Source organism: Vidua macroura, chromosome 12 (assembly GCF_024509145.1).
Source record: "Vidua macroura isolate BioBank_ID:100142 chromosome 12, ASM2450914v1, whole genome shotgun sequence".
In the NCBI taxonomy this organism is placed as follows: Eukaryota; Metazoa; Chordata; class Aves; order Passeriformes; family Viduidae; genus Vidua; species Vidua macroura.
In genome coordinates, this window is record NC_071582.1 from 9,158,312 (window position 1) to 9,176,304 (window position 17,993).

Below are 17,993 nucleotides of genomic sequence, written 5' to 3' on the forward strand. Positions count from 1 at the left end.
AGGGCGGAGCACGGCGCGGCTCCCGCGGCGCCCTGAGGGGCGGTGGGGATGAGGGCGGCGGCCGCGCGCCCCCTCAGGCTGCCCGCGCGGCGCGTGTCTCCAGGCGGGGCGCGGAGCGGGAGCCAATCGGAAGGCGCCGCCGGCACCCGGGTGGGCGGGGCCGAGGCTCCGCGCGCCAATCAGACGATGGGGAGATGAGCGGGCGGGCCCAGGGGCGGGCCCGGGGCGGGGCGTAGGTAAACACGGCGGCGGGGGGCGCGCGCCGTGCGGCCATGGCGGCGTCTCCTGCGGAGGTGCTCGGGCTGCCGGGCGAGGAGGTGAGCGAGGCCCCGGGCCGCCCCCCGCTGCCCTCTCCGCGGAGCCGGGCGCGGGCTTCTCCGCGGGGCTGAGCCCCCTGCGGGGCGGGTATTCCCTGCGGACCTGCTGCGGTGGGGCGGGGGAGCGGGGTGAGGTGATGAGGGGCGTTCCGGCAGGATCGGCGCCCCGGTGCCGGCTGCCCTGCGCCCCGGCCCGCTGTAAGGTGGCAGCTGCCGTGCCGTGCCGTCTAGCACCGGCATTCCTGTCTTCTCCCATTGGAGCCTCCTCTGTGGACGGAGGGATCCGCGTGCGCTCGCAACTTCCTCGTGACGGAGTGAAGCGGGATTTCTTCTCCCCCCGCTTTCTTCCCGGTACCGGAGAATCGCGTCTTTGTTCCAGGCTTTGTCACGGGCAGTGTGACAGGAGCGGTGCGTGGATTAGAGCGGTACAAAAGGTAGAGCGGTGCCTGAGCAATGGGGCTCATCCCAGCATTGCCATTAGCGGGAGTGTGAAAATCTGTCTGCGTGTCAGTGTTTTTGCAATAAACCCGTGGGTAACTGAAAGTGACTCCTGCAGTGGCCTCTGTCCTCAGGTCGTAGTTCCTGAGCACGTGGATCTTTCGGAAGGTGGCTGAGGCTGATGTACCTGTTACTGGGTGTAAGTAGCAGACAGGTGGGGGTGGCTGTTGCATTGTAACCGAGGCTTGTGCGTGGGGCAGAATATAATGGAATCGTTAACTTTATCGAGAAGAAGGAAAGTCAGGGTTTTTTAAACATTGCAGATGCAGGAAGACTAAAAGCAGTATCTCTGAAAGCTGTTTGGTGACCTGTGTGAAATGTCAGTAATGCTGTCTTTGAGCCAACAGGATATTTTACCAAGATTGTCTTTGATCAGCTCTTTTTTGTGTTCAGGCAGTGATGATCTCTGTGTCAATGCATACTTGTTGCATCCATAATAGGAATTCGGTTTGTTAAAGCTCTAAAACACTGTTAATTTTCTTGTTAGCATAGCTCTCTTTCTCAAGTTGTGCTTTATTTCTGGAGAAGTAACTAAAAAGCTCTCGAATGACTTTTATTCTTCATCTTAGTATTTGAATTGCATAGAATTTCTAATACAAAATTAGCGCTGCATACTGCAAGGGTTGCATAACACTTCCTATTGCAAGATCCTGTTTTCAGCTGCTAGTAACTTTCTGAGGCTATGTAGTTGTACTAAAAGATTCCATGCCTTAGGCTCTCTATTTTAACATTGTTGAGCTTTGTTTAGTTTAGCTGCTTTGTAGCCTCCATTGCTATGGTGAAAATATTTTGAAATCTGCTTAAAATTTAACAATTCTCATCTTCCCTCAATCTTTCTGAGCATAAATATGTTCCTTTGGAACTACTGGGTGAAGGGGGGGGAAAAGCATGTAAAAATCCATTAGATCTATCGTCTTCTGTAATTCAAAAGCATAGCCAAACTTTTTCAAGTGACATATGTGAAAAGTGCAATTTGTTTATGCTCAGAGACTTTAATATTCAGTGAGTACATACTGTTTTGCATGTAAAGAACTTGCTCAGTTATCTCCATAATTTTCATGTGAGATTCTGTATGCACAAATGACAAAACATGATCTTATGATTACAAGAAAGCTAGCTGCTCTTGCCTAGGGTACAAGAATGAAAAATAGCGTTCTCCCTCCTTGGATAGTCTTTTTCTGTCTTCACAGAGTTTAAGTCTGGAAGATGTACACAGAAGGAAAAGAAAAACATGGTCAGAAATCCAAGTCATATTGAAAGTATCATCAAGGACTCTTCTGTTGTCCCCCACATTGTTTTGCACTCTTGTCATAGTTTGTCTGCACACTGCTGCTTTCCCAGGGCTGCTTGGGGCCTGTTCTGCAAGATGGATTTTCTTTGGGTGTAAATCAGAATTGTCTAATAAAAGAAAAAAAAACTCTTGTTGCAGCTTTTGGAAATGATCCTATGGTAAATATAATAATTATAAATATATTGTCATTCAGGAAGGCAGGTGAGGAGAAGTTGGTGTAATTGTTGAGGCTGTTGAGTGCAGTATTAGAGTGTGGATTCCATCACAACTCAAGTTAGACATTTATGACAGATTTCTTTGTTAATGGTGTATTAATCACTTGGACTCAATAAAGGATTGCTAATATGATGTTGCTGACACAAAAAGAAACTGGGATAAAAAAGAACGTGTAATTGAGGTTATTGTGTATACAGTGGGTTCTTGTATATGCTGTATGTAGGTATCTGAGTTGCAGTGCCTGAATCTAGCAGGTGCAGTTTTTCTTCTGTAAAAGTATCCTGTCACCCACAGGACTTATGGCTTAGTTGAGTATTGAAATAATGAGCACTAGTAAGGTCAACGTGGAAAAAACAATAGTTCTGTATTCAGAGCAAGGTCTTAGGAGTAGAAAAGTAGATCTCAAATGTTATGGAAATAAGAACAACATGTTGCTTTTTGTCGTCCTAGTAACTTTTTTTCAAGGGGAAAGGAATGCGATGAAATGTACTTCCCTCTTCCCAGCAGGTCGGGCTCCTCTCCCGGCGCTCTTTGCTGCAGGTTCCTTGGAGCCATCGGGGAACGTTCCCTGCTGCAGCCTTAGGCGTGGCCCGCGCTGTGGGAGCCCTGCCTGCTCTTGCCGTGCTCGGGGGACATCTTCTGTGAATGCAGGGGCAGGGTGTTCGCACCCACAGGAGCAGGCTGACAGCTGCTGCTGCTTTTCTTTGGCACAGCAGCGTTTTGGGAGAGGGGCTTTCTCATGAAAAACTTTCAAGTTGTTAAGACTTGGATTTCTGTAGATTAATCACTTTGATCAAGCATTTTCTAATGAGGTATTCACTTCCATGTACTGTATTTTTGTGACAATTGACTACAGCACCAAATACAGTATTTTCTAATAGTAATTATGGAATGCTCTTTCAAAGACTGAAAGATGAATTAGCTAATGCACTGTTATTTCTTTGGTTACAGAAGGAATTAATTTTTTCCAGTGATTTGCTGTTAAAAATAATTTAAATTATTAATAATTAAAATTAAAAATATAATTTCCAGAGAGTTTTCTGGTATCTATTTCTGTTTTCTATTATAATACCTGCTTACACTGTAGGGCTTTGGAATGGCATTCAATAAAACAACACTGATTGTCTATATACATGTCTTTCATAGTTTAATGTACATATGTCTGTATGTCAGGGTTGCTACACTCCCAGCCTGAATCAAAGACTTCTTATTTTGTTTAGCTCTTTTTATATTGTCCAGATAATATTCTAAGTTAGATAGGTTTTTTAGATCTTTTGTATCTATTATGTGTGTTTGCTTTCAGGGATTAAACTAGAAATGGGAACTTCTCACAGGCAAAAATACACTTCCTACTTGCATGCATTTGCCATTTCAGCTTTCTCAGTCATTTGAGAGCTGTCCTGTGTAGAGCAAGCATTCTTGTTTACTGCAGGTTGCCTAAGATTTCTCATAGGCATATGATATTTCATTCTGGAAAGCTTTAGATATATTATGTTCTTTAGGATCTACTAAAGGTAGGTTGTTGGACGTACTAAAGTAGGTTGTTTATGGTTATGTAGCTTGTAGTTGGTGAACTGAATGTCTAGGATACATGGTTTGTCTTCTCTACTTCTGCACACCTTACCCCACAGCTCTTCTCATATTGCTGTCTTTTGAAGGTGATGCTGATGAATAGAAACATTTCAAACATGACTTCAGAGACTGGCATGGATTAATCTTTTGGATTGCCTCTGACAAAACCAGTAATGTTGTTTGGCTCCTTTGTGCCTGAGCTGGAGCAGCCCAGTGCTTCAGTTCCTGTTCAAAGCCTGTGGTCTCCCCAGTGCCTCTGTACGAGATGTCTGCTATATCTGACTGTTCTTATACAGGCACTTAGACAGAAAAAAATAGATGTTCATGTCTCTGTGCTTTTAGAAAGGCTCTCAATTTTTTCTAGGCTGTGAAGGACTTTACCATTCTAGGCCATGAATGACCTAGAATTGGTTTAGGTCTAGAATGGCCTAGAATCGCACCTACCTGGATTAGTTGAGACTCTTGTAGAAATAGTGAAACTTGCTGGCCTGTAGTCTTGAGACGTTTCCTGATTTTGTTTGGAGTTTGCTTGCATTTTTTTTGAACAGCAGTGCAAATTTGTGTAGATCGGGTGGTTTCCAGAAGCTATTTGTTTGTTTTGTGTTATTTTTTTACAGGCTTTCATTTACACTGAACTAATAAACACTGAATGGGACTGTTATGGATACTGGGTTGCACATAGTGAAAAATTGTTCGGTGATTGCTTGGGGGGGTTTGGATTTTTTAAAGTTCTGTTGACAAATTGGTAACTCCATTAGTGGACTTCTGTTGTCTTTAATATCTTCCTTAATCTGTAGTCAAATGCAGCTGTTAAATACAATCTGTAGTAACAGCCAGCATTTCTTGATGGATGAGACTTTTGTATTTATGAGCACAAAATGTTCACATGGTACATAGTGAATTACTAAGACTGATCTGTAACTGGCAGAAGGAATTTGATGACTTTCGTTATTTTTAAAAGATCAATCAATGTAGTTTTGTAATAGGAGTCTTTGTGAATCTAAAACTTTTCTTGTTTTGAAATAATTTCTTCAAAGAAAAACGGTTCAGCTCTGTTGGTCACTGTAGAGGGGACAGTGTTCTCTGGGTTGTGAAGTAATGGTCAGATGGGGAAGTCTCCTTCCCATTTTCCATCTGCTGGTGAAATTAAGTGATGAGGCTAAAAAGGACTTGCTATTATTTGGATGCCACCTAACATGTATGGCTGCCTCACTTGAGAGGTCTGATTATTGCAGGAAGTACTTCTCTCCACCTAAGGGTGGCTTCCACTAATGGGAAGGCTCCCCATTCTGTGGGAAATGCTTTCTTTCAAATGAGTATTATATGCAGACATGATATGAATATTAAGAAAGCCTTAATATAAAGTTCCTGATATTGCCAGAATCTTTAAAGCTGATGCTGCTGTACTGTGTTATTGTTGTAATAAGCTTTGGTGGTAGTTGATTCTTGACCTATCTAACAGGAACAAAAGAATAACAGGATGTTATTGCCTAGAGGAATTGTTTACTACCAAGTGTTCTCTGTTAGACTACTCAGTCATTTTTATATTGGCTTCCTCAAAAAAAAGCTATCTAGTAGTCCAGCAGACACTACCATTTTATGTTTTACATTAAATGAACTGTCCTGGCTTTAGCTGTAGTCATCAACATGTCACCATTTCTTGATCTGTGTCTTTTTTTCTCACCCTTTCTTCCTGCTTATATTTTTCTTCTGTCTTCTGCTCTCTCTTGGACTTCTATCACTAAGTCAGGACTCATTCTCTCAGTTGTCTTTGGTGCTATTTTCCTACCATGTGAACTTGGAAAGGATGGGGGTGAGACTGAACAGTTTGTTAATACCTGTCCTGTGTAATTATTGACTGCAAACAACTGTAAGCCAGGCAAGACTGTTCCAGTCTCAAGGTTGTGAACAAGTTTTAAACTGCTTATAAGGTTGAAATTTCTTTCCGAGTGCTGTTTTCATGTCCAAAATGAACAGTTCAAGAATGTCTCATCTTAATGTATATTCATTGAACATAGGTAGTTTCATAGTGATTTTTGTGGAAATGAAGCTCTTTCCTTCTGCAAGTGCCACTTTATTAGTTTGACACTTGCTTTGCTACTCTGAGTACATTTTGCAACTACTTTAAGGCATACATAAAAAAGATTTCTGTTTTATTATCTGTTCAAAGAATCACAAGCTGGAAAGCATTGCCTTTAAAGCTTTAAGTTACTGATTGTCAACATACTGGCTCAGAAACCTTCTATTTCATCCCTTGTTACACAGTATCTGTTAGTAAATAGATTAATTATTAGAGGTGGTGAAAATGGTGTGGTTCGGTAGTCCCAGCTATTTTGACTAGCGTCTTGAACATGTACTTTAGAATATACGAATATAATTAACAATAAAGTAATTATAAAACCTGGAAGTAGATAATAAGATAACTGTCTTGCTGACTCAGCTCGGAAAAGGATGTTTTGTCTCACTTAATCAAACCAAGATGTTTTGGATAGTTTAGTCTCTGTAGTATGTCTTAGCCTTATTCCCCTACCCCATAGCTTTAAAATACTATATAACCCCTAAAAACAACTGAAGCTTGAATTTGTTGGGAGCAGCCTAACTGATACAGACTGTGTGCAGCCACTCCCTGGCAGATTCAGTAGTTTTAACAATATTTCTTCTGTTTCCATTCGCTGTTTTTACCTGATTCATATTGGGTTACTTACATTCTCAGAGGGAACAGCTTAACAGTTCAGTTTTAACATTATTGTATTCTTTTTGTTTGTTTGTTTTTTTGCCTCCAGCCTCTGGAATGGCTGGCAGTCAGAAGCTGTCAAAAGAAGCTGAACGTCCTTGTTCCATCTGTACAAACAATCCCTGTACAAGTCTGTGCCCAGAGCTGCTGCCTTTGACGGTCTGTTGTGTGCATGTCTGTGTTACAGAGCAGCTGGGCACTAAACCTGTACCACTCCCTGTGTGTGCAAAGCAGCAGAGAATGCTCAGTTTCTTCAGCTGTACAGACAGTAAATTCAGATTGACCCATTCAGGTTAATGTCAGGACTGCAGAAGCTTGTCAGAACATTTCCAGGAAGAGACCCTTGAGAAGATAAATTGGGCTGAGAGAACAGTCTCTTAGATAAACTGCAGTGCTGCTACACATTGCTGGTGTGTTCCTGTTTACTGGCTAGGTGCCTGTCCCCTCCTCTGCCACCAGAACCACTTGAAGCAGGGCAGTGGTGTAAGAGAGTAGCAAGGCAAGCTTGAGAGTGTCTGTAGTCAACATGGGAGAGTAAAAGGTTCAGGCTGCAGCCTGTGTATTTTTTGAACTACAAAAACACTCATGTTGTAGCTGCCTGTGGATCTACAGGAGTTACTGATCCACAATTTCTTGTATGTGGCCATGAAGGAGGCAAATAAGGATCTCCTGAGCAAAGGTGAATGAAGAGGATGAGATTCGAAATTGCCTTTCAAACCATGAAATTTTGATTTTGAATCTGTTCTCGGTGGGTGCCAGAATCAAGTATCCGATGCTTTGTCTCTGTGCAGAGCTTGCATGGCCTAATTTTTGTCTGCATGAAATGAGCTTCAAAAGGTCCTGGAGCTCTTTGGCTGTTCACTGCTTTCTGGGATCAGTGTGTTTGTGGCAGCTTTTTTGAGCTGTGGCAGCAGTTGCTCAGTAATTCTGCCATCAGTGAGTGAGGAGGAAAGGTCGTACGGTCACAGCGCTGCCCGGTATCCTGCCGGCAGGCTTTGCCTCTTCAGGATGTGCGGGGTCACGGCATAATGGCTCCTTCCAGTGTCAGGCCCTTCTGCCTGTGTTTGGATCGAGCTGTCTGAATTTCCCCTGATGTTCGTTGCACACTGGCCTGACTAGAGTATGGGGAACCTTGTAGGCTGTGATTATGTATTGCCCTTGCATGTTAGCATGGGTGATTTCCTGGAGTTTCTAGTCGCCATAGCTTGGGAAAGGAAGAAGTGGACTCTTTAGTGGCACCTATCAGTTTAAAAAAACCGAAAAAGGATGTGGTGGCTTTTGGCAGTGAGAGTGGTTAGTTGAAAAAGTGAAAGTGAAAAAGGAGATCTGTTGGGAAGATTGTTGTGAACAATCCAGGGATTTTTTTAAACTGTTTCTGTTAATCTAGAAAGATATTGCTACGGGACATACCTTTTCATACCTTCATGGTGGTTTGGTTAGTTGTTCTGCTCCTCTAACTAAAATGCTGTAGCTGTCCTAGTTTGGCACTGACCCCAAATAAATAATAACCTTTCTTTCAGCAAGGCATGTTTAAATCAACCTTCAGCATGCCAGCATTGGGTTTGTGTCTTCTAGTTTCCTGAGGCTATGTGCAAAGCAATTTGTCTTTCTGTAAAATAGCTTTCATATTTCTATTATGATACAAGTAAACCAACCATGTGATTAAGCCAACTTTAAAATTTCAGGAGCATGGATCCTATTCTGGGATCTCCCCTGTGTGGACTACATTGATGCACTATTAAGCCTGACTCTGGGATGCCTGTGCCCAAAAGCATCTAATTGTCTTTGCTTTTCTCATGCTTGAATAATGGAGGAAATCTTGTGGTCTAAGCAACTGAATGCAGAGACAAGAAAACCCATTTGTCTTTTGGGGCTGTGTGTCCTACATCAGCATCAGCTCTTGATCTTTTTCTGAGAAGGAAAAGGTGGGGTTGTTTGTCCAGCTGACTGTCAGTTAGGTCCCTTGGGCTGTGACTGAGGACCATCCTCCTGTTGGAAGGGGGGTCAGGGTGCTCTGGGTGCAGTGCAGACATGCTCAGGGAGAGGTGAAATGCACACATGGGACTCTTGAATCATCACAGACACTCACTGATGTTCAATGTCACTGAAGCTAGGTAATTGGTAGGAGATAAATTGGACATTGTTTTAGAATGTAAGATGGGTGGATATGTTAGGATATTTGTTGTATATAAAAACGTTAACATTTGATGCCAACATAATTTTTTATTTATATTTTCTTAAATCCAGTCAGTTCTGTTGTCATAAAACACATGATAATGTTATGTACCTTAAAAGCCTGATTATGACTAAGGATTTTGAAAGCTTAGGCCACTTTCAAGTGGTCAGTGCTGGGAGGGGTTGTCTGCTGGTCTTCTTTTTCTGAACTCTTAGAGTTTCTGGTAAGAGACAATTTCCTTTGAGGTGAAGGCTGAAGATAGACTTTTGGCTTGGCTGGAATTGACTTGAACAATTGATTGTTTTGTCAGTGGCTGGACATTGTAGATGTTCATCTCAGTTCCCAGGCAATCACCTCTAACTGTAGAGGATGGGAGAAACTTGCTTACTTTTTTATTTAGTAGTCTGTTCTCAGTTTTATGTTTTTAGCCAGTAGTTCCTGCCTCATATTAAGATGCAGTTCTCTCCATTAGCTTTAAGAACCATTCCAGTTGGGGTTGGTTAGGGAATCTAGTCCTGTAGTTATATAGGAGACCAATGATAAAACATTCTTAGTGCTTGCTAGGAGTCTCCTTTAGAAAGCACTTTCAATGTGGAATTCAGGAAGGCCCCAGGGAGAACATCTACTGCCTCATGCATTGCTCTTGTATCTGTTTAACTCCTGAACCTAGATTGGATCAGCTTTCCTCTGGCCCACCATCTCCTACAAACAGCCCTTCATCTGGAAAGCTTTTTGCTTTCTTGCAGAGAGACAATGATCATTTGTCTTCCTCCTCTGATATGGTCACAGCTGTAGGGATTTTTTTTTTTTTCCCCTTGAATTCAGTACCTTATCATATGAGCTGTGTAGGATTGTGCTGCTGTGTTAATTAACAGAAATGCAATTACTTGTCATTCCTGTGAAGCTAATTTGTATAATGTGTAAATAAAATATTTTTTTGTTTCTTAAAAAATTCATACCCTGCTGGCAGGTCATATAAGTAATCCTGATACTTTAAGTATGACCTCTCTGTGCTGTTTATGAAAAATAGATGCAAGAATTTTTTATTCTTGCATTTCTTTCCAGAGTTTATTACTGCTTTATTAATCTATTTTGATAAATTTGACACCCTTTTCATTCTGCCCAGGAAATAAATATTGTCAGAGTTTATTTCCCTCTGAGTGTTACTGATAGAGCTATTTCTGTTAGACAAAATAACTGCGTCATTTAGTCTGTAATTTTAGTGTGAATTCAAAATTATGCCCATAATTTATTTCCACTTTATTAATTGAAAGTAGACCTGGAAAAGAAATCTGAATGCATCTTGAATATGTTACTTTTTTTTTAAGGAGAACACACGAATTGTCAGAGTGAAGGTTATAGCTGGAATTGGCCTGGCCAAGAAGGATATCTTAGGAGCCAGGTAAGAATATGTTGTTAATGTATTAAGGGACAGCTGCTTCTTTATTTTCTTTCTACAGCTCTTTAGTTCTCAGTAAATTCTTCTGTGCCTCTTGAAAAAAAAAAATCTGAACTCTTTCAACTGGCAACTTCATAAAATTATTAGAGACTATATAGACATGAAGATAGCTGCTTTCTTGTCCAAGAGTGACTTGGACAGATCTTAAGTGTTGGCAAAACAAAGTAGAGGAATGTTTTATTCTCTGAGTGATAAAATAGTTCTGCCATAGAGGATAAATCCATGTCTGTATTTCAATTCAGGTAGGCTGCAGCTAAAATAACTACAGTTAAAATAACTGGAGTTTAGTTATAGTCAAAGTTCTCATCTGTGCTTGAAAGACTTGGAATGAGCACAGTACTAAACACTGGTGACTATAAGACTGTTTCAGCTCCAATTATGTGCAGTGGAACAGTGGCCTCACATTTAGCAAAGGAATGATCAGACTTGTGAGTTGGTAATTGAAATGCTTTTAGGATCTTGTAGAGTTAGCAAGTGGCAGAATGCATTTTGTGCTAAAGCCACTTTTGCTTCTGGCCTTTGTACAAAGGGTCTAGAAAAGTATTGATTGGTTTAGTGCAAGTTCTGCTTTCAGCTGCTTTGGCATATGTGCAGGAATGTTGTTATTTTAGCACAAAATTGCTGTACGTGACATCAGTTTAGCAATAGAAGAAATTCTGTGAAATTTATATTTCCCCTAAAGCTAGACAGTCTCCCTTAAATTTTTTGTTCACGTACAATTTTTTTTTTTTTACTTAAAGCAAAAATAGATCAGCTTTTCTCATCATAATTTAAATATGTGAAAACCATATGCTCTTTTACTGTATGGCAGACAGTCTTGGTCACCTACTCTGATGAATTGAGTGCTTTGATTGTTCATTGTAGATATTCATGTAATGTGTTGGGTTTTAGTACCACAGGAAGGGAAAAGGCAGTAGGACATTTTAAGCAGCAATATTAGGACATCTTCATTAACAGAAAAATTCAGGTTAAACTCAGACTCTGTCAAAATGTTAGAACATTTAGTAAAACTGTTGTATGTTTGAGGAAGTACCTCAAATTCCAGGTGTTCTGAAGTGTTAAGATACTTAATACTTGGAAGATTTTTTCATGCATGTCTTGTTGAAATGTGAGAGGATTTATTGAATCTGTTCTCCTGAAATAACTGTGAAAGAGGGCAGAGTCAAATTGTACTGATAAACAGAATAGCATAGCTAATATGATCATTATCACTAGTAGTGTTTATATTACTTTTATCTCTAAAACTGTGTAGGAAATGCTTGTAATTACAAACGTCTGTGGTATTTGTAAAGTAATTGTAGCCCCTGGTTACATAACTGCTATTAATTTAAGCCTTCTAAAACTTGACTGCTGATAATGGTGACCAAAAAGGGCATAGAGCAGCATACTACTTGTTTTGTTTTTTTCCCTACCAGTGACCCATATGTGAAAGTGACATTGTATGATCCAGTGAATGGAGCCCTTACCAGTATTCAGACAAAAACTATTAGAAAGGTTAGTCATCTTATCTGTGTGGGTGTGGTGGGGTTTGTTTGGGGTTTCTGGTATTGTGTTGTGGGTTTTTTTTTAAAACAGACTGCAGAGGAAAAGTTAAAGCTACAGGAAATACGAGAATTCATGTATTTTGAGTGAATGGATGTGTGGAAAGGAGTGTTCTATGGTCTGCTCAGTTTCTCTGTTTATGGCATTATTGTGGTATTTTCTCTTCAAAAATTTTATTGAAAAGCAGTGAAAAAATTGAAGAATATAAGATAAGTACTGATTCAAAACTACATCATTAATGGAAGTACTGCATTGTTCTGATTTTTCTGAGATCTTTAATGATACAAGAATCTTTCTTGTTGTACAACTTTTTATCTTCTTATGTTAAAAACACAAACACAGTTTATTCTGTTTAAGCATCAAATTGCACCACTCACCTGAATCATGATACTACTTGATTTTCTAGAATACATACAGGAAAAAGTTAGTACTGCTAATTTAGTTTAACTGAAAATGAAGAACTGTATATATGAGAGGGAAAGCACTCTTCCAAATTGTTCTGGATAATGGCTGTGATTATGTTATGAGATCACTCATGCATTTTTCCTTCCATGTTGATAATTGTTATATTAAACTTTCTTTGTAGCTAAACTATCTGTAGTATTTTTTAAAATATCACAGTTCAAAGATGAGCTTAGCTGAGTGAGTTATTGCTGTGTTTAGCCCATCTGTGCCTGGTCTGTGTAGTTTATGTTGCTTAGAGATTTGGCATTTGGTAAGAGTTTGCATGTCAGTAATGTGGGTGTTGAACTGAGAGGAAGGCAGTGATTATTACTGAAGGGACATACTCTAAATTAACTATTTCTAAGTGTCTAATGCACCTTCTCTGCATCCGTGACATAGGCAATATCTGACAATACCTGCATAAATTGTGTCCATTCTGCACAACATTAAACTCCTTTGACTTTTACCAGCAATATCAAGGTTAAAGGTACTTTTTTCTTAAGTGGATTGTTACATGGAATAAAATGTGTAATACATCAAAAATTATATACACTTGTACAGAATTATCAGTATAACTAATGCTCTCTTCTTTTTTTTTTTTTTTTCCTTTCCTCCACACATAGTCCTTAAACCCAAAATGGAATGAAGAACTTTTATTTAGAGTAAGTGATTTTGTTTATAGCCTTATTACATGTTGGATATATTATACATTACATTAGGGAAAACTATTCACTACTCTTCCCACTTCAGAACTCTTCCCTAATTCAGAAATAACTCTACAATTAATGTTCTGAAATGCTCTCAAACTGCTTTCCTTAGAAATACGTTTGTTAACTCTGAGACAAATGTGGAATTTTCAGTCTTGGTGTTGCCTTCTTTCTGCTGTGAATGTTTAAACATGTGCATAGACTTAGAAACAGTTTGGGATCATACTAGTTATGGCTTACTGGTTCTAATAGAAAAACATTGCACAGCAAAATGGCAGCAAGGTATAAATTTGCTGTTAAAAAGACCTTTGGTATTTCTTTCCTCCTGCATAAACACAGATTTTGCTGAAGAAAAGTGCTGGAATTCAGTACATATGTTAATTACCACTATACTTCTTTTTCATAGGTTAATCCTCAGAAGCACAGACTCCTTTTTGAAGTATTTGATGAAAACCGTTTGGTAGGTCTTTTTGTGTTCATTTTGCAGTGTACTAAAGACTTGAATGAAAGCAAGTCCATCAGGATTCAATGTTGATAAAAAAACCCACTCCAAACAACCTTAATTTCTATAATGAAACCTAAAGCTAAAGGCAGACCTGATTATTTATCTGACATTACCACACTCCTGAAGCTTTGAAGCAGTTACATTATTACTGTAAACTTCAAATGTGCTTTAATTCATGAAAGCATCATTCTTTCATAGTGCTGTTCACATGACGGGACCAAATTCTTTGGTGATATTGAAAGCTCTGCATTGATGTTTATTTTTCCCTACCAACAAAGCAGTATTGATATGTGGTGTGAGAAGCTTCTTCACTGTGTGAGGACTAGCATGAAAGAAAGCATACATGGAAAGCTCAAGAAGAGAGCCATGGATTGCAATCTCGTAGATAGGTGTCACTCTGAATGGCAGGTCACTGGTGAGATAAGGCTAGCTTGTGCTATCACTGGTGAGATAGACATAGCTTGTGCTTTTATCTCACTGAAATCAAAATTCCTCCTCTGACCCAAGCTCTCATTTTGTGTCCAGATGTCTGATTACCTGTATTTGTTTTTGTGTTGCATTGTGAGTAAGCTCGCAGCAGTACCGCCATGACACTTGCATCTGTTTCACTGATGTTCCTTGTCACTGAAATAAATACCTTTTCCTTCTGCAGGAGTTTGGAACTAAAGGGAGGGATTGAGTGCTCTTGCATGCCAAACACAATTTCATTCCAAAGAAAGGATCTCTTAGTGCTTTATGTTTGAGTAGTGTGTTGACCATGAAAAACATTTCTTCCTGAAGCTTTCTGCATGTGTTCAGTAAACCATTGTATCTTTTATCAAGGTGCTGCTCTTCTGACGTTGGGAAGAGTAAAAATGTGTGTAAATATAAGTACAAACTACCTAGAATAATGAGATTTAAGGAGGAGGAGGCTTGTTTCTTGGTTATAGGCATTACACAGTCCCCAGACCATTTACTACTTAACTGGTGATATTACTTGTCTCAAGTATTTCAAATACAGTGTCTCTGATTTATTTAAAAGCCATGTTAAAGGGAATCACAAGCACTTGTCCTTACATGGGAGGTTAAATGTGGTTTTTCAGGATGCTTAGATTTTCATCTGGACATAGTATTATGGGCTACAGCATATCCCTCACAATGTCGAAGTACTCTGTCCATTTCATGTCTCGTTAGAGCATTGCTGCCACCACCTGGAAGCCACGAGGCATGATTAGAAAGTAGGATTCTTGATTTTTTGGGGGCAGAAGGCCAGTGTTTTCTTTGTGTTTTCCAATAGAACTCCCTCACATTCTTTCTCTAATCTAAATATATAAGTTGTTTGATCTGTTTTCTTATGGAGAGGAACTGGTTAAACATTTTGTTGGTATCAGCTGGGAAATGGTGCTTTGTTTCCCATGTGTGATTATATTTAGAGATCCAAGTGTCATGACCTCATCAGTCACTCTATACTTCTGTAATAAAATCCCTGTATTTTTCATTGTTTCCATCTCACTTGGTGAATGGAACAGGCCATCTCCCTATTTCTCCTCAGCTTGCTCTCAGAAACTGTTTTTATTCCAGATGTCTTGGGTTGTTTTAAGTAAGACAAATTGTTGCCTTAGCTATGATTGTTATTTAGCATTGACAAGCTCCTCCACCTCTATTAATTCATCCTCATATATCAAAAAGTCATAGGTGCCTTGCTAAGTAGCTATGATCAAAAGGTGTTTCATCTTCTGTTATTTTAGTATTTTATTCTGTTATTTTCAGTGTTCTTTCATCTACCTTTTGGATGACTGTTTAAATGTGAGCAGTCTGATAAAATTGGAATACATTTGTGTCCTCCCAATGGCTAATTTCCTCTTTACAAAATTATGTCCAAAGTACTTTTATTCTCTTTACGGATAAATGGAAGACAGAAATACCTGCTTGTTTTTAAAAAAAATGTTGTGTTCTTGAATACCAACCTCAAAACCTTTCTTCAGAGTTTAGCTTAATTTTTGCTTTGGTCTTGCTGCATTGGTTATATTGCCCGTAGTCAGAATTTTGAAATCTTCCTGTAATAGCTTTAAGACTTTTCAAAAATCACTTGTCTTGGATTTGGTAAAGGAGTGCTAAATCTGGTTTGTTCTTCTGATTTGCAAACCCTAGGGTTTGCAATAAAGAATAAAGGGCTTGAGCAGTTTGTGGAGTCTTTAATTATGGTTGTCTTTAAAAACACACTAGTAAAATGTCAAGAAGAACATTGAGATCACTTAGGAGATGAGTCAGTGAAGAGACCATGCCTCTTGCTATCTGTCTTAGAATACCTTGACAAAATTTAAGTATATTGCAAACTAAGTGCCTAAATCTGTTACTGATACTGAAGAAATCAATTATATTACACTTTGAATGGAACTATTGGTATATTTAAAAAAATACTAACTTTTAGTTTATTTTTATGCCAACTCTAATTCAGCAACATTGAATTTAACACTTTGGAAGCCATTTTAAATTGCCTGAGAAAGCTGTAGTTGTCTGGCAATACCTATACAGGTATAGCTAAGGTAGAGAGACATGTTGAGAAATTTTGCTGGAATCTTAAGCCTTGAGTTACCAAATTATGTCAGTTTGTTTTCTTAGGATTTCTTTAGTAAAATTGAACAAAACATTTCAGATCATCCATGGGGGCAGAAAGTAATGCTTTTACTGAAAGAATCCAGCACCTCCAATGATTGTACTTTGCATCACACCAATATGTTTACAAACTGTGCCACTGATATATTTGTTCTTGGGGAGAGAAGAAGCCTTAAGAAATGCATTTTTTACTTTTTGCTCACGTATCTTAAAATAACTTGCTGATCTTTTTTGTTTGTGTTCGGTTTTATGGGTATTTTTACTGTATTGCTTGAAGTACAAATGTAACTTTTTGAAACTGACCAGAAGAACCTTTCATGGTATTTTCCTTTCCTCTTCTCTCCCCATCCCAGTCCCCACCAACATATAACTTTAGAAGAAGTCCTGTTGGTTATAATGAAATAAATGAAGTGTTGTATTTGTTGGCTTTTTATGAATAAGCTAGTATTCATTTATTGCTGCATTCTAATGATGGAATTCAGGTAATGGAGGTTAAGTAAGCCCTGGAGTATAATTAGAAAACAAGTTTGTTGCTTGCAAACAAGGTACTGTGAATTTGATTCTTGGCTCTTTTTTGGGAAGGAGGTATAAATGTTAATTTTACTGCCTTCTAGCTTAAAATACAGTAAAGGTTAAGTAAATATGAAGCAGAAAAAACTCCTAGTAGTATGACCTATAAAAGTATAAATGGCCTAGTGTTCTCTTCTGTTTGTACTCTTTCAGCAGCACTAAGTAATTTCATGTTAGAGCAGTAGCATTCAGTACTGCATCATATATGGATTATGTATTCAAAAGTACATTCATAGCCAAATGTTGGTGTTTTTCAAAACAAACCCCACCACAGAAATCCCACTTAACGGCAAGATTCAAGATTGTCTTTTATCAAAAGTCCCACTAGGTGCCAGCAAAGCACCTTTACAGCTTAGATGAGCCAGTGAAACATTTTGTAGGAATTCTCAATCCCTTTACTCTTGGAAGAATTGACCGTATATTAACTTCTTGAAATGCTGACCATTATATTTGGAAAAAATAAAAATTAAAAAAAAAATAGTTATGAATCTGTGAGGCAGTTTGTCTATAATTACACAGAATAGCTTTCTTCTGTAATTCTGTTTGGTAACGCTTTTTTCTGTGTGTACTTAGTGTTCTAAAATTTGTGTAGCTGGTCACAAATCTGCAAATTACATTGAACTGTAATGAATGTGTCCTTACTCTAGGCTTCCAACAAATAAGATGAGGTAGTTTGATTTGTAAGAATAATTTTGTTTCTTTCTACCTTTAACAGCTGTAGTTATAAAAGGTCAAACTAGAAATAAAAACAAATGCCAAATTATTAACCATAAAAACTTTTTTTTGGCTCCTTTTCAGTTGCACCTAATTTAAAATTATGAATTAATAAGCACAGAGGGTTCTACTATGTGCAAAGCTTTAGAAAGTGTGATTGCTTAGCAGCATGTGGATTGCAAGATAATGCCAGATTGCTTTCAAGTTTTATTTAAAGAGTGCAGAAAAACATTTTCTTAAGGGAGAGGAGGCTTATTTCACTAGTTTATGCATAATTCAGACCTCAGCAGTTTGCTAGCATGGTTACTATTTGGAAATTCAATCCTGGACTTGATACTCAATTATATGGGAATTCATTCCTACCAACTTCCTGTAATTCTAAACCTATGGGTAAAAATATTAGTAGTCATACGCTGCTGAGGAAAGTACGGACACATTGACTCAGCTCGTGCAGCCGCAGCAGGCGTTGCTGTTTGGAACTTGGAAGTTCTGGAAGCCTATTATAGTACTCATTTATGCAAATTCCAGAAGGTGTAATTGGAACAAGGTCAGCAGTGTTTGTCAGTGTGTCGCAGCTGAGCTCCTTGGAACATAAGTGCTTTTTAAATGAAGGCTTTCTGACTGCAAGCAATCAACGACGGTCCAGAAACTAC

The 17,993-nt window shown here is 39.0% G+C and overlaps 1 protein-coding gene across 1 annotated transcript in view; it reads left to right on the forward strand.

Annotated features, from left to right (window-relative positions):
- Positions 1-272: 272 nt before the first annotated feature.
- The window catches only part of NEDD4 (NEDD4 E3 ubiquitin protein ligase), a 51,254-nt gene continuing 33,533 nt past the window's right edge, over positions 273-17,993 (forward strand). The window contains exons 1-5 of the mRNA XM_053988566.1: positions 273-317; positions 10,133-10,206; positions 11,679-11,757; positions 12,873-12,911; positions 13,363-13,416. Of these exons, the coding sequence (XP_053844541.1) occupies positions 273-317; positions 10,133-10,206; positions 11,679-11,757; positions 12,873-12,911; positions 13,363-13,416 (291 nt within the window). The remainder of the gene's footprint in view (positions 318-10,132; positions 10,207-11,678; positions 11,758-12,872; positions 12,912-13,362; positions 13,417-17,993) is intronic.